This window comes from Austrofundulus limnaeus, unplaced genomic scaffold, assembly GCF_001266775.1.
Source record: "Austrofundulus limnaeus strain Quisiro unplaced genomic scaffold, Austrofundulus_limnaeus-1.0 Scaffold307, whole genome shotgun sequence".
In the NCBI taxonomy this organism is placed as follows: Eukaryota; Metazoa; Chordata; class Actinopteri; order Cyprinodontiformes; family Rivulidae; genus Austrofundulus; species Austrofundulus limnaeus.
The window spans coordinates 548,161-562,223 of record NW_013952709.1 but is presented as its reverse complement, the minus strand read 5'-3'; the positions used below and the strand labels follow the sequence as shown (position 1 = coordinate 562,223).

At 38.3% G+C, this 14,063-nt stretch overlaps 2 protein-coding genes across 4 annotated transcripts in view; both read left to right on the top strand.

The window, feature by feature from the left end:
- Window positions 1–206: 206 nt before the first annotated feature.
- Window positions 207–12,204, top strand: LOC106527066 (putative gamma-glutamyltransferase YwrD; the record flags this gene model as incomplete). 3 transcript variants are annotated; one of them, XM_014021827.1, is given in 9 exon segments in its annotated part: window positions 207–413; window positions 3,754–3,906; window positions 3,978–4,068; window positions 5,888–6,059; window positions 7,224–7,380; window positions 7,671–7,853; window positions 8,000–8,084; window positions 8,203–8,298; window positions 12,066–12,204. In XM_014021827.1, coding segments are annotated over 9 exon segments (1,188 nt in total), but the record flags the coding sequence as incomplete, so codon positions are not given.
- tm4sf18 (transmembrane 4 L six family member 18) overlaps window positions 12,113–14,063 on the top strand; it is a 6,207-nt gene continuing 4,256 nt past the window's right edge. The window contains exon 1 of the mRNA XM_014021809.1: window positions 12,113–12,292. Coding sequence (XP_013877263.1) covers window positions 12,113–12,292 — 180 coding nt within the window. The remainder of the gene's footprint in view (window positions 12,293–14,063) is intronic.

Sequence of the window (14,063 nt, the reverse complement as noted above, 5' to 3'; positions counted from 1 at the left end):
ACTAAATACATATTTATCCAGATAAATTAGTCAAATCTTTAAGGCTCTGTTTCAATTCTCTAACAGTCTGATTTCTTTTTCTGTAAAATCCTCATAAATGATTGGTTTTATTTTCCACATATTTGCTCTTCACACAATGACCCTCACTTCCTGCTCACTAAGGTTTCCTTTTAGACAGCATGTGTTTCCTCTTCCTGCTCTTCCAGCTGTCCTTGCAGGAGGTCCTGAGCGGCGCTGTGGAACTGGCAGAGGAGGGGTTTCCTGTTTCAGAGGTAGCAGCGCACTACTGGGAGAAGTGGACCACTGCTCTGAGGAGCGATGGGAAAGCCCTTGGCGAGGACTTACTGACTGACAGTCGTCCGCCCAGATGTGGACAAGTTTTCAAAAACCCATCATTGGCTCAAACCATAAAGGTAAAAAAAAACCAGACTAAAAACATGCTTATATGTGTATAACTCTAGGACTTTTAGTTTTTATTCAACGTTTATTTAACATTGTCAAAGACAAAACAGACACACTAATTATACCATAGACTCTTCAACAAGGGAGCAGTGACAAAAGGAATGCCAGACCCAGTCTGATGAAGATCTATGAGCTGCACTTTAATCGGTTTTAATGGACATAGTTTCCATTCAGTGACCTACAGGATTTAAAATATTTACTACCAGTTCTTTGTTGGCAGACACCAGTGGAAATTTTCAATTTACGTGTCCTTGCCCTGATGGGCCATCATAGGTGTCTTTAAAAGAGGCATGTTTTTTTAMATCCTTATTTTTCACTTTCAAATCWTTCAGTTGGKGTCTATATAAAGTGGAACTAAAACACTTTGGTCTGAATTCCTCCTTATTGCAACTCCACAAGCCCCGCCCCTTTTCTGAGGTGTGTCTTAGATAACTGGTTTTGAGTCTGTCTCTTTAAATCCAGTTGAGACCCTTCACACCTTGCCCCCCTCCAGTCTCCAGAGCGGTCCATTCTAGCTTGATAGAAGGGGGTTTGAAACTATATAGCAGTGCAGAAACATTTTATTTACAATTTAATTAAAAGATATGAACCAGGGAAGACTTGTTGATCCAGTCTTACATGTTGGAGCCAGAGTCTGACTCAGAGCCRGAGGAGAATGAAGACCACCAAATGAGTTGGTGAGTCCAGACCTTATTTGTCAGTTCCGTTCCAAATATTGTAATGTAATACACTGCCTGGACATAAAAAAAAAGTTGTGTCCACCTGGTTTTAACTAAGGTCTATGATGTGGGGTTGCTGCAGTTGGTCAGGTCTAGGTTCAGGTGCTCAAAGAATGATTTCGGCTGACTACCTGAATATACTGAATTRCCAGGTTATTCCATCAATGGATTGTTTCTTTGCATGAACATTGCAGAAGCTTATTGAAACAATGCCACAGCGAATGAGTGCCGTAATCAAAGCTAAAGGCGGTCCAACGAAATATTAGAGTGTGGGACCTTTTTTTAATTTTGGTGGCGACTTTTTTTTTGCTCAGGCAGTTTATTTCAGAAAACTTAATAGAAAATAAYGAAAACTGAACAGGTTGAAAAATATGAACCAAACAATAAAAAAATATCTACGCAGCACTGGGAGAGACTGAATTTAAATTTTCTGCAATCCTAGAGACCCCAAGTTAACAATAAAATGCATTTAACAGCTAAAAAGGGGATTTTGCATATGTCCCCTTTAATAAAATGTTGCCAAAATCCTATAAAAATCTTTAAAACACAATTTAAATGACAACCTGACATCAGATTTTGTCAATAACGCTTTGACCTCCAGCTACCAAATAAAACTTACATTGAAAACTCAACATTCCTGTTGATTATATGAACTCTTAATAGGGGTGCAACGATACAGAAAATTCACGATTCGGTTCGGTTCAGTACTGTAGTCTCACAGTTCGATATTTTCTTGATACAAAACAGAAAAATTTCCATGCTCCTTTTAACTTGTAATTTATTTAAATTAAGTACGAACATTTGTTTAACCTCAAAAGTACAGTTTTTAAATTAAATGTTGCTGAAACAGCAAGTTTCTCAGTGGATCTGCGCTCGACAATGCAGCCTAGGTGGAGTAGTCGAACACAGATCCACTGATCCTTCAACACAGAGCATCTTCAGAAGACAAGTTGATAAAATAAATTTAAAATATCTGTACTGTTCGATACAAGTGTGTATTGAACCTAAAGCACTGTACTGAACGGTTCGATACGGGTACATTTATTATTGCACCCCTAACTCTTAACTATGATTGTGAACATGTTTGTGGTAGGGCTGGGCGGTACGACCTCAACATTATATCACGGTATAAATTGATTCCTTTCACTGTAATGGTATATATCGCGATAGAAAATTATCATAAAAAGCAAAAATAATGTAATTTTTAGAGCAATTATTTATCAGAAAGCTGTAATCATAATCAAACCCAGTATTTTTGCTATAGTGCAAATGAACACAACAGAAGTACAAAAGAATGTTTTATATATACAGTATTGGAAAAAAGTTTCAACAACAAACAAAAACATTTCTCAAATTTTCAACAATATCAAGATAAAGTGAATGTTATAACCATTACTTCAAGTAAAATGAGTCATTTAGACATAAAAAAAATTCCAAGTTGGCATAAGTTGACTAAAATGTTATAGTGTGACAGGACCTGAAGGGGCTTAAACTGCACATAGTCCTGTCATAAAACAATTTCAGATAACTGGAATGTAAGCATGGTGAAGCCAAATAAATGCAATATCTGCCTGCCACACAATGAGCTTCTGCCTGCTGAACTGACCCGCTGCTCTGCTGCTCTCAGAGCAGAAGATGAACTGACTGAACGAACGTCCACACCTTTCCTTRTCATCTCTGTGGCCAACAATAAGTAAAAAACAAGTTTTTTCTCTGACAACTTGGGTGTAAAGCTTCTCTGCGCCACGTGCAGCAGGAGGGAGAGGGAGGAAATGATTCTGCGACACGACGGCACAAAATTTTGAGGACTTTTTTTCTCTATATGTGTTTTAAAATGCTATAYTTCTTCATTATATTTCAAAATCCTCCTGCTCAGTTGTCTCTGCACTCGCAGCCGTGCTGACACAGGTGCGATGACGTAACTGACGACAGGACGGTAGAGGGTAAATTTCTACCGTAGGCCAACTTCATATCATTTCTACTGTATCGCATWTACCGCGCAGCCAAAGTTTGGGAKTAATGTAATATTTATAAAACTGCACTCTGCAGTTTCCTGTCAGTGAGAATTCAATAGAACTATGACTGAGGTCACTTTGAGTGTATCTGAGTGTGTTTTTCCACTTGCGTATCACCTCTGAAATATGCATTGGTTTATTCTTAGCAGTTCTTCCACTCTTTTGGTTGTAACRCACTAAACCAGGAAAACAGCTACGAACACACAGAGCAGCTTTGCACCCACACAACACACTCAAGTCATGTTTCTGAGACAGTCGAAACAATGGGAATGATCTCAGTCGTTATGACGTTGGGGGGGGGGGGGGGGGCATTCCACAGCGATTACAGTGAGTCATTTCCTTATTCACACTCACTCACTTACACATCCTTTGATTCATTCAATTAAAATAATTAAACAAAAAGGACGCTAAAAACCATTACCCCATCTTCATCGTATTTTACATGTTAAAACTCCAGAGTTAAAATGCAAACATAAAGTCTCGATATGTTTATTGGTTAAACAGTTGTTGATTCATTGACTTTGCCAGCTCTGTATTATAAATAATCAAACCAACAGGAGCTTGGTGAGCGAGGCAAACCAGCTTTCTACCAGGGCAGAGTGGCCCGAGCCATCGTTGACGTCATCCTTCAGAATGGAGGGGTCATGACTTTGGAGGACCTCAGCAGCCATGATAGTGAGGTCGTCACCCCTATAAGCACAGAATACAAGGTCGACAGGCAACCTTATTTTAAAACCGCTTTAAGAAATTGGTGAGAAGACTGACATTGTTGTGTCTTCAGGGTTTCCGTCTGTGGGAGCTTCCTCCCAACAGTCAGGGACTGGTTGCCTTGTTTCTCCTCAACATCCTGGAAAACTTTCCTCAACTCAAAGGTAAGTCACAGTGAAAGGAGTTGTGTACAATGAGAACCCCAGTCAGGCGCAGGAAACAGCTCCAGTACTCAGCCTTGAACTTTTCTTCACATGCGTATAAGGATTATCACAGCGCTGTGGGCCATCCCTCCCGAGGGGACAGAATGGCACCTGGTCACACCCTGGATATGCTGTCATAATAAACAAAGACTTTAGACTGTAGACTTAAAACTGTTCTACATTCCTGAAATGTAAAACTTCGTGTTCATTTCTGGAGCAAAGCACATGAAAATAAAGACTTGTTATTTCTACGTTTAAAATTAGACATATCCTGCATTTAAATCCTTTTTCACATTTAAATCCTTCAGTTGAGGTCTATTTAAAGTGGAATTGCAATGCTTTGGTCTGAATTCCTCCTTACTGGACCTTTACAAGCCTCAGATCAACTCGTTTTGAGGCTTTCTCTTTAAATCTAAAAGAGGCGTTTCACACCCCGCCCCCCATCCAGCTTCCAGACCAGTCCATTCCAGTTTTATAGAAGGTTTACAACTATATATAGGAACATAAACTTTTTATTAACAATTGAATTAAAAGGTGTCAACAAGGGAAGACTTGTCCGCTCAGCCTTACATGTTGGAGCCAGAGTCTGACCCAGAACCAGAGGAGCCCTTAGCAAAAAGTAGTATACTTGAAGTTCATTTTAATACTTGAGTGTAAGTTTAAGTATATCAAGTATGCTAGGCACCATCCATCCATTTTCTCTACACGCTTATTCTTTTTCAGGGTCGTGTGGGTCACTGGTGCCCATATCCAGCAGTCACAGTGCGAGGGGCGGGGTACACTCTGGACAGGTCGCAAGTCCATCACAGGGTCAAACATAGAGACAAACGATTCAAACAACCATTCACTCTCTCACTCATCCCTAGGGACAATTTAGAGTTATCAATTAACCTAACAGTCATGTTTTTGGTCTGTGGAAGGAAGCCGGAGTACCCGGAGAGAACCCACGCATGCACGTAGAGAACATGCAAACTCTACCCAGAAAGGACCCCGGACTGGGATTTGAACCGGTGACGTTCTTGCTGAGAGGCATTTGCTCTACCAACTGAGCCACCGTGCCGTCCATGTACTTGTAGTGTACTAGAAATTATACTGATTTAATGCTTGTTCGTACTAAATTGGGACTTTTATTTTTGTTAATAAAAAGTATACGGTACTTTAAGTACTGTTATGATGTCTTTTGTTGGTTAATAAACTTGCAAAATTGCTTACAAAAAGAAGTATACTTTAAGTACATGTCATTAAGTATACTAAAGTATATAAAATTGTATTTCCCTAAGTGTACTTTTATTTACTATAGTTTACCATTATTTATCACTGATATAAGTATACTAGTCAGTGTTCCCCCTACCATTATACAGGCGGGGCGGCTCCCCCCGCCAACGAGACGGCCCGCCCCTCTAAGAATTTCACGGCATGTAGTCATTTTTATTTAAATAAGGCCAGATCAAGTCGAGAGCTATTTTTTTGCGTCCCTCCATATCCATCTCTCACCACAATTGGGGGAAAAAGACGGCACAGAGCGAGACTGAGCGCTGTGTGTGGTCCTCACAAAGATAGGAAGATGTGTGTGAGATTAGACGCGCAGCTCTGCTTTTAATCACGTTGCACCGATGCGACAGCTTTGCAAGCTACTTTTTCTTTCTTTAAAAGAAAATGTGACAGGTGAAGCCACAGCATGGTTACTACCTTATCAATAATAACTGCCTTTTTTTCTTTCTCTGTGGGTGGGGGGTCAGCTTCACTCAGCTGCAGGTGAACACCTGTGTTTATTTTGTAGCTGGAGGCCATAACAGTCCTGACTACATCCATGTATTGGTGGAGGCTGTGCGTTTGGCACAAACAGATGCTTTTCACTACCTGGGTGACCCAGCTCATGGGGCCGTCCCTTTGGAAAGCCTGCTGGATAAGAGCTACAGTCGCCAACGAGCGCAACGCGTCAGCATGAACAGGTGTGCGTTTGTGTGTGGCTGCTGGTACCACTTTGTACCAGTTGTTCTCTGTTGACTTTAGATAGGGCCGTCGACTTTTACTTCCTCTGACTCTAACGCTCATCTATGCTCTGTCTCACCTCTCACTTTCACAGGGTGTGAGCTCGTCTGCCCCAGCACACCATGTGTGTTTACTGGTTAGCTCTGTGTACTTTGAACTTTAAGGCTTTTATCAGTATGTTAAAAGACAAATAGATAATAAAATACAAAACAACATCATTGTGTATACATTTACACAAACTGAGATGTATTCTGATGTGTTGAATCTAGCTGGTATTTCTGTTAAATCCAACTCAAATTAATTTATTGACACCACATTTACCAGATTCTCGTAGCAATGGTCGTCACAACTTCGTCATTCAACAGCTGCTGTAATTACATGCTTACATCAAACAAGACAAGTGGAGAAAAACTAGAAAGCAGGAAATTACATTTAAATTTATTGCACTGCAATAATTTTCTTATTGTAAATGGAATAAGTGTCCGTCTGAAAAGGTGCTTTAAATACAAACACACCTCATTTTTACTGAGATGTTTTTTGGCAACAGCATTTTCCTGTGACATGCAAATTCTTTAAATACAAAAAGTGAAAGAAAACTTCAATATTTAAGAAACTTGGCCCGATACACACAATTTTACCCATTTCGTCACATAATTGGCATGTTTTCTTTTGTATTTAACTCAGCCAAAGTGAAAAGGGAAGTGACATCAAAGGGGAACTCTTTAAGAAAAATAACTCTCTGGTCTTTGTTTATGAAAACAACATTATTTGAACTCTAACACTTCTGCATTTCTCTCTGATAGTAACTCAAAATATTTTAAAGAAAAATCAAATTCTTCTCTGCAGTCTGTGTTGTTAGCCATTTCACTGACACTCTGTTTCTATGCAGACATTCCCCTTTGACATCACTTCCTGTTACTTCACAGTCAAATATCTGAACAACTGTTCATCCGAGCGGCTTGAAATTTATTTTGTAGTATGTTATTAATGTTTTCTTTTCAAAAATGCATTTGCATTTATTACTAAAATTTGATGTCACGGGCACTTTAAAACATAGTTTGTTTTATTTTGACAAAACACAATTTAAAAAAAAAACTCAAACCTTTGTGTGTGTGGCTCTGCAGGGCCATGGAGTGTGTGCGGCCCGGCTTGACCACAGGAAGTGACACCGTTTATTTCTGCGTGATTGACAGCCAGGGGAACGCATGCTCATTCGTGAACAGCACCTATATGGGCTTTGGAACCGGGCTGGTTCCTAAAGACTGTGGATTCTCACTACAGGTCTGACACTGTGAACGATAAAGCCTTAAAAGGTCCAACAAACGTGGACTTATCAAGTATTTCACGAGAGTTTGAACCATCTGTGCAGCTAATATATATGTATATATACTGTATATTTGTAACTGTTGCATGAACATAAAAATTGCAAATTTTGTTTTGCATTTTAACACCTTACAGTCCTGAACAGTGTCTTTGTTTTTGAGGCTAAAATGTCCCGTCTTTGAAGTTCTGAGCATTATTTTTAAGCAATGTAACATTTTCAGTATAAATGTCATTATTTTTCCGTTTAGAATCGCGGCGCCGGCTTTTCTTTGTGTCGCGAACACATTAATTGCGTTGCCGGAGGGAAGAGGCCGTATCACACCTTAATACCTGCCCTCCTCACCGACTCTTCAACCAAATCACAAAAGCCACAACTCCTCGCTGCGCTTGGTGTGGTGGGGGCTTTTATGCAACCACAGGGACACATTCAGGTATGCAGACATATGAAGAGCAGGATGTAGGACAACATGGCTAAATTTAATTAGTTTCCCGTTTATGTTATCGATCATTTTATGGTTAAGACTTCTTTATAAGAAGTCGCCAAATCAGTTTAAACATTTTCAGCTTTTATGTTAAGGTGCTGTTGAACATGGTGGAGTTTGGGATGAACCCTCAACAGGCTCTGGATGCACCAAGAGTCTTTGTGCACTACGACCCCAAAGGTTCATTTGTCACACAAAAATGACCCAAACCAAACTTTATCCAAATGTTATCTACTGAAGATCAGTCCTCATAGTTAGAAATAATAAAAAAGTCCTAAATGTTATTATTTCTTTGCAGCTGATGGGTGGTTGGTTAAATTAGAGGAGGGGATTGACCAGGAAGTGGCCGTGGAGCTTAGAAAACGGGGCCACATGGTCACCTGGCCCGTTACAGGTACGATTTTATTTATGTGTACAATTAACTGCTTTCAATGACTGATGTTTTGTGTGTCTTATTTGAATAAAACAACCAACTTTGCGCTGCTATTTTAATCCGACACAGAGTTATATACTGTAATTTGAAGCACAGCACATGTAGCCCTCTAAAAAGTTAATGTGTCACATTAATTATTATATTGATGCTCAGTCCAGTAAACAGTACCATCTCTAGAACAACACATTGTTTCATATTAGCTGTATTAGACCACAGTTTCCATAAGACCTTCCACTTCCTTTTGCAAATGTTTATATTTGTTCCTCCTTTCTCCTCTAGCTAAGATACGAGAGTTTTATTGCTTTTCTGAAAAGTGCTGCCAGACTGGGCGTGTTACAGACGTCAGCTGTTCAGTTCCTCACCTGACCTGAGCTGGTTGCATTCGTCCGCTGCTGAAAACAGCGATTCTAAGACCTTGTGTTCATAGACGATCCTCATTCATGATGCACGAAGTGGTCGAAGTGGCTTCAGCTCACATCACATAATTTAAACATACGAATGAGATGTTTAGGAAAATGTCAAAATGACAAAGTCAAAGGGAGGCTGTTAGTTTTTTGTACATCACATCAACATAATCAAGTAAAAGCATAAAGAAAACTTGAGGGATCAAACTGGATAAAATAACAGTTTGGCTCATTACCTTTTTCTTTTTTTTACACACAGGACACGGGCGGTCTGAGTTTGGGCGGGGACAGATTATCACAGTGGGGGATTGGTGGAACATATCTGTCACTCAAGACAGCTCTCCATCCAGGGTCCTGTGGGCGGGATCGGACCCCAGAGCAGACGGATGTGCTCAGGGATACTAACATTAGGATGAGATATTCAAAAGGCTAATATTGTGTTTCTCAGGCATGTAGTTCAATTCTATACCATAATAATGTAATTATGTCACCTTCAAAAAAAAAAGGATGAGATAGAATCAGAACACTTTTTTGTTGTTTTTCTAGTGCAAAAGTTTTATTTTTAAGCTTAATTATTCTGCAAAAATAATAATAAAAAATTGTTAATATTTGAAAGTTACGCATGATTAACTGATTCCTGGGTCTTAATAGTAAGATTGTACTTTCTTAAAGGGCCTTGTTCCATTGTTTTGGTGCTGATTGGTTGTTTCTGTTGTATCTTTACAACTCAAACATCTTCATGGAAGTAATTTTTGGCATAAAGAAGCAAAACCATATAAATATTAATGTAATTATTTCTTAATACTTTGATATGTTCAGAATATTTCACAGGTTATTATTGACCAAATGAAACTAAAGACTGTTGCAAACTAGTGAACTAAATAGGAGAATGAATCTTTTTGTATTAAATTGAATTCATGCTGAAATAGTTTTTCTTACTTGTACTTAAATCCTCTGATTTAGTTTTTAAAATAGTTCCGTTTACTTCAAAAATACATGATCCAAAATAACTTTAGCTAATCTCATGACGTGATGCCAATCAGCTTTTACAATTAAGATGTTTTGTTATTGATGGATACATCCACATAATGCATTCTTTTTCTGTGATTTTACACATTTATTAGCGGTTCAACGATACAAAAGATTCATGATTCAGTTCAGTTTCATACTTTAGTGTCACGGTTTGATAATTTTTCAATACAAAAAAACTTAACTTAAAAATTAGATTAACATTAACTGTATATCGGCTCGTCATCATTCAACGCTTGTTTTGTCAGTGAAGTGAATGTTGTGTTAAATTGCTTTAAATGACTCAAATTAAAGTTGATGTTTGGTGTCTGAAATAAACTATAAACTGTAATGAAGACAGATTATAAAAAAGTAATTTAATCTAAATAATGTAATTTAAATCAGGGATGGGCAACTGGTGGCCCGCAGCTGACTTCCAACCGTCCCACTAATGTTAGGGGCGCAGTGATACAGAAAATTCACGATTCGGTTTGATATTTTAGTCTCACGGTTTGATTTTTTTTTTTGATACAAAAAAGAGAAATTTCCATGCCCTTATTAACTTGTAATTTATTGAAATGTAACATGAACATTTTTTTAACCTCAAAAACAGTTTTTAAATTAAATGTTGCTGAAACAACAAGTTTCTCAGTGGATCTGTGCTCAAAAATGCAGCCTAGGTAGAGTAGTCGAACCCAGATCTACTGATCCTTCAACACAGAGCATCTTCAGAAGAGAAGCTGATAAAAATAAACATTAAAAATCTGTATTGTTCCATACATAGTGTGTATTAAACCTAAAACACTGTATTGAACGATTTGACACAGATACGTATATTGTTGCACCCCTGTAAGTTTATATGTCAAATAAATTAAATTGTGACTGCGTATTTTAAATGCTCTCTTCTAATTCATATCTTTTTCTAAACTGCATGAAATTTCAGTCCCTGGATCTGAATCGTTGTGTTGTTTTCTTTTGTAAATTGGTTATTTTTCTCGTAAATGAGCTCAGGATACGTGCAGCAGTTTAACTGTGAAAAATACAGCTGGGAAACAGCTCGTTGACCACGTGTGCCCAGTAAAACTCACACTCTCTCCGCTTCAACACAAACGTTTTTGACGTTGGACTTTGTTATAGCTTTAAGCCCCTTACAGCTCCACACTGACCCTGGTACGACCCGTTTTTCTCTCATAAAGGCCCGTGTGTGTCCTGTCACCCAAACACATTTCCTGCTTTACGTAATCTACCTCAGTGGTGTCCAAAGTGTGGCCAAATGGCCCCTGAACTGATTTTGTGTGGCCTCTTGACTTCAGTTCAAGAATTATAAAATTTGCCAAATTTGTCCACAGGTGTTTGATGTAGATGGAGACTTTCTATTTTTTATTAGGACAAAACAAACACAGACAAAGTAAAATCTTCCAATAACAAATACTGGCATCAATGCCAACTATTTGTCTTTAAATGCTCTTAGCTTTTTCCACATCTATTTATTGACTTCTACTGAAAAACTGATTTTGCTGAACTCCAATCTGCTTTTAAATAATTTATTAAATTTGGCTGAATACAGTAAGCATTTTCAACAAAAGAGTGACATAAATCCTGATTTTATTGATCAGAATTGACTAAATTGCCCCCTCCCCCCCCCAATTAACACCTAGACAATTGCCAAAATTCTTTAAATAAATAAATATTTTAAAGTTCTTGATCTAGATTAATTAAATTTGTTTAATCAAAGTATTTAATGCTTAGTTTATTGTTGAGTAGGTAAAGGAAAAAATATTTTTGGCCCTCCGGTCCTGCTGACTTTATGATTTTGGCCCATGTGACAAAATGTTTGGACCCCCCTGCTCTGCCTGAATCAGAACAATTTGTTAGATGTGGGTTTTTATGATGGTTTGCAGTTTATTTGGATGTGCTAACCTTCCAGCTTGATTCTAAAATGTGTTGGTTTTTCTAAAACATGCAACACACACACACACTCACCGTCTCTGCTGTTATAAGTCAAATTTAGAAGCCTTGTGACCCACTGCTCTACAAAGAACAATAACAATACAGACAACAATGGAAAAAAGTCATAGTAGTTTGTTTTAATTATTTTTAAGGTTGTGTTCATAGTTTTATGATATTTGTGGCCGAGCACTTTATTTGTCACACACCCCTCGCTTCCTGTGAATGTTTCCTCAAGCACGTCGCGCCAACTGTTCCACACTTTCTCAGAAACAGCAGCACACACACATTTTTTAAAGGTTTCCTGCCTCCCCAGCTGTTCTGGCCCTTCCCTCCTCTCTGTCTCTGCCTCCGTTTGGCCCATTCCAGCTCCGCGCTCCGTTCCTCCTGGTTGTGATTCGGGGATTCTGTGAGCGATGTGTTATTCTGTGGGATTCACCCGCTCTCTGGGCCTGGCTCTGCTGCCTCTGGCGCTCTGCTGCATCGTCGCCAACCTGCTGCTGCTGTTTCCTATGGGAGAGATCACCTACATCCAGCAGGATCGCCTGGCCAGCTACATCTGGTTCTTTGGTGGACTAGGAGGTGGAGGACTGTTGGTGAGTTAAATAAAAAAGGGATCAGCTATATTACACTAGAGTTGGACGTTTGGGTTGATAAAACCGAGTTCTTTTTTAAGATTTCTGGAGGCAGCATCTCAACTGTGAGATTGATTTGGAAATTTATATTCAAGAGTTGAAAACTGATTTGACAGTGGGACCTTATCATGTTTTCTTGAAATCTAACAAAAATTCACCAGTTAAAGCAGAGGTTCTCAAACTGGGGTCCCAGGACCCCCAGGGGTCCACAAGCCCTATCTTGGGGATCCTCAAAAATTTTCAATAAATGATTATTTTGGATTTAATTTGAACAAGGAACATGAGGAACAATGTACTAGTAAAACAAACATACTAAACCAAACAAAAACATAATATTCTCATAATATTTAGGGGTTAAAATGACAGTAAATTATTTCTAAAACAGCATGGGGTTTATGAGGGGGTCCCTGGAAATTTTTCACACTTGTAAGGGGTCCTCAGACCCACAAAGTTTGAGAACCCCTGGGTTAAAGTAAATATGTGAGAGTGATGATTGAATGTTCAAGTAGTAAACAATTATAGGGGGATTAAAACACTACATTTAGTAAAAACAGAAATTCAGTCCAGTGCATTTCAATAAGGTTCACTTCTCAACCAAATAAAAAAAATATAATGAATGTGTTCTTTGAAAGGATTTCAGCCATGTGACTCTGAACAAGTACTGAAATCCTTTCAGCCACTTCAGCAGTCCTCCTCCCTTCCTGCCACCGTCAGCAGAGTATATAGCTGGTATACGCAGTTGTGTAAAATGATTTTAAATCTAAATGTTTCTCAGGCTAAACTGCATCTCCTTTAGCTCCATTCTGAGAGAGTTGTTAGTCGAGAACAAAAGCCTGGTTTGTGAATCCACAGTTAATCTGTCTGTTCTGCACACTGCTGATCTGATTGCTTTACCCTCGAAACTCAAAGGAGTTATTCTATTACTTCACTTATTATGGAGCAACAAAGGAGGGATTGTACTTTTAAAAAACTAAAAGAAAACGTTAGCCAGTAAAACACACTGCAAAAAATGTCCACTTAATCAAGTTTTAAAATCTTATATCAGCCAAAAAGTCTTTTTGATCTTGTTTTGAGACTGATTTACTAAACAAGAACTGATTGTGTAAGAATAATCATCTTGTTTTCAGAATGTGTCAGATTATTTGTCTTGTTAGTCTGAAAATTTGACTCAAATTGAGTCAAAATTTTCTAATAATGGAGTAAGAAAATTTTACTTGGTAAGATTCTTGAAATACTTGATTTGACTCAGTTTTTTCTTATTTCAAGAATCTTACCAAGTAACATTTTCTTACTCCATTGGCAGAAATTTTTGACTTAATTTGAGTCAAATTTTCAGACCAACAAGACAAATAATCTTACACATTCTGAAAACAAGATGATTATTCTTACACAATCAGTTCTTGTTTAGTAAATCAGTCTCAAAACAAGATCAAAAAGACTTTTTGGCTGATATAAGATTTTAAAACTTGGTAAGATGGACAGTTTTTGCAGTGTAACTGCTCATGACTGATTATTCTTCAGATTAAAACAACTATACGCTGAGAAAAAGCAGTAAATATATTTTTGCGCCCCTAGACTGACAGCTCCCTTACTGTTTGCCTATATAGCCTGTGCTCCAACATGTAGGGCAGTGGTCAGTTGAGTAAAAGTCTCTAGAAATGTCTAAATATTTAAAGCATCACTTGCTGTGATGTAAAATAACTCAGAGTTTGTATTTTACATCCAGCCTGTC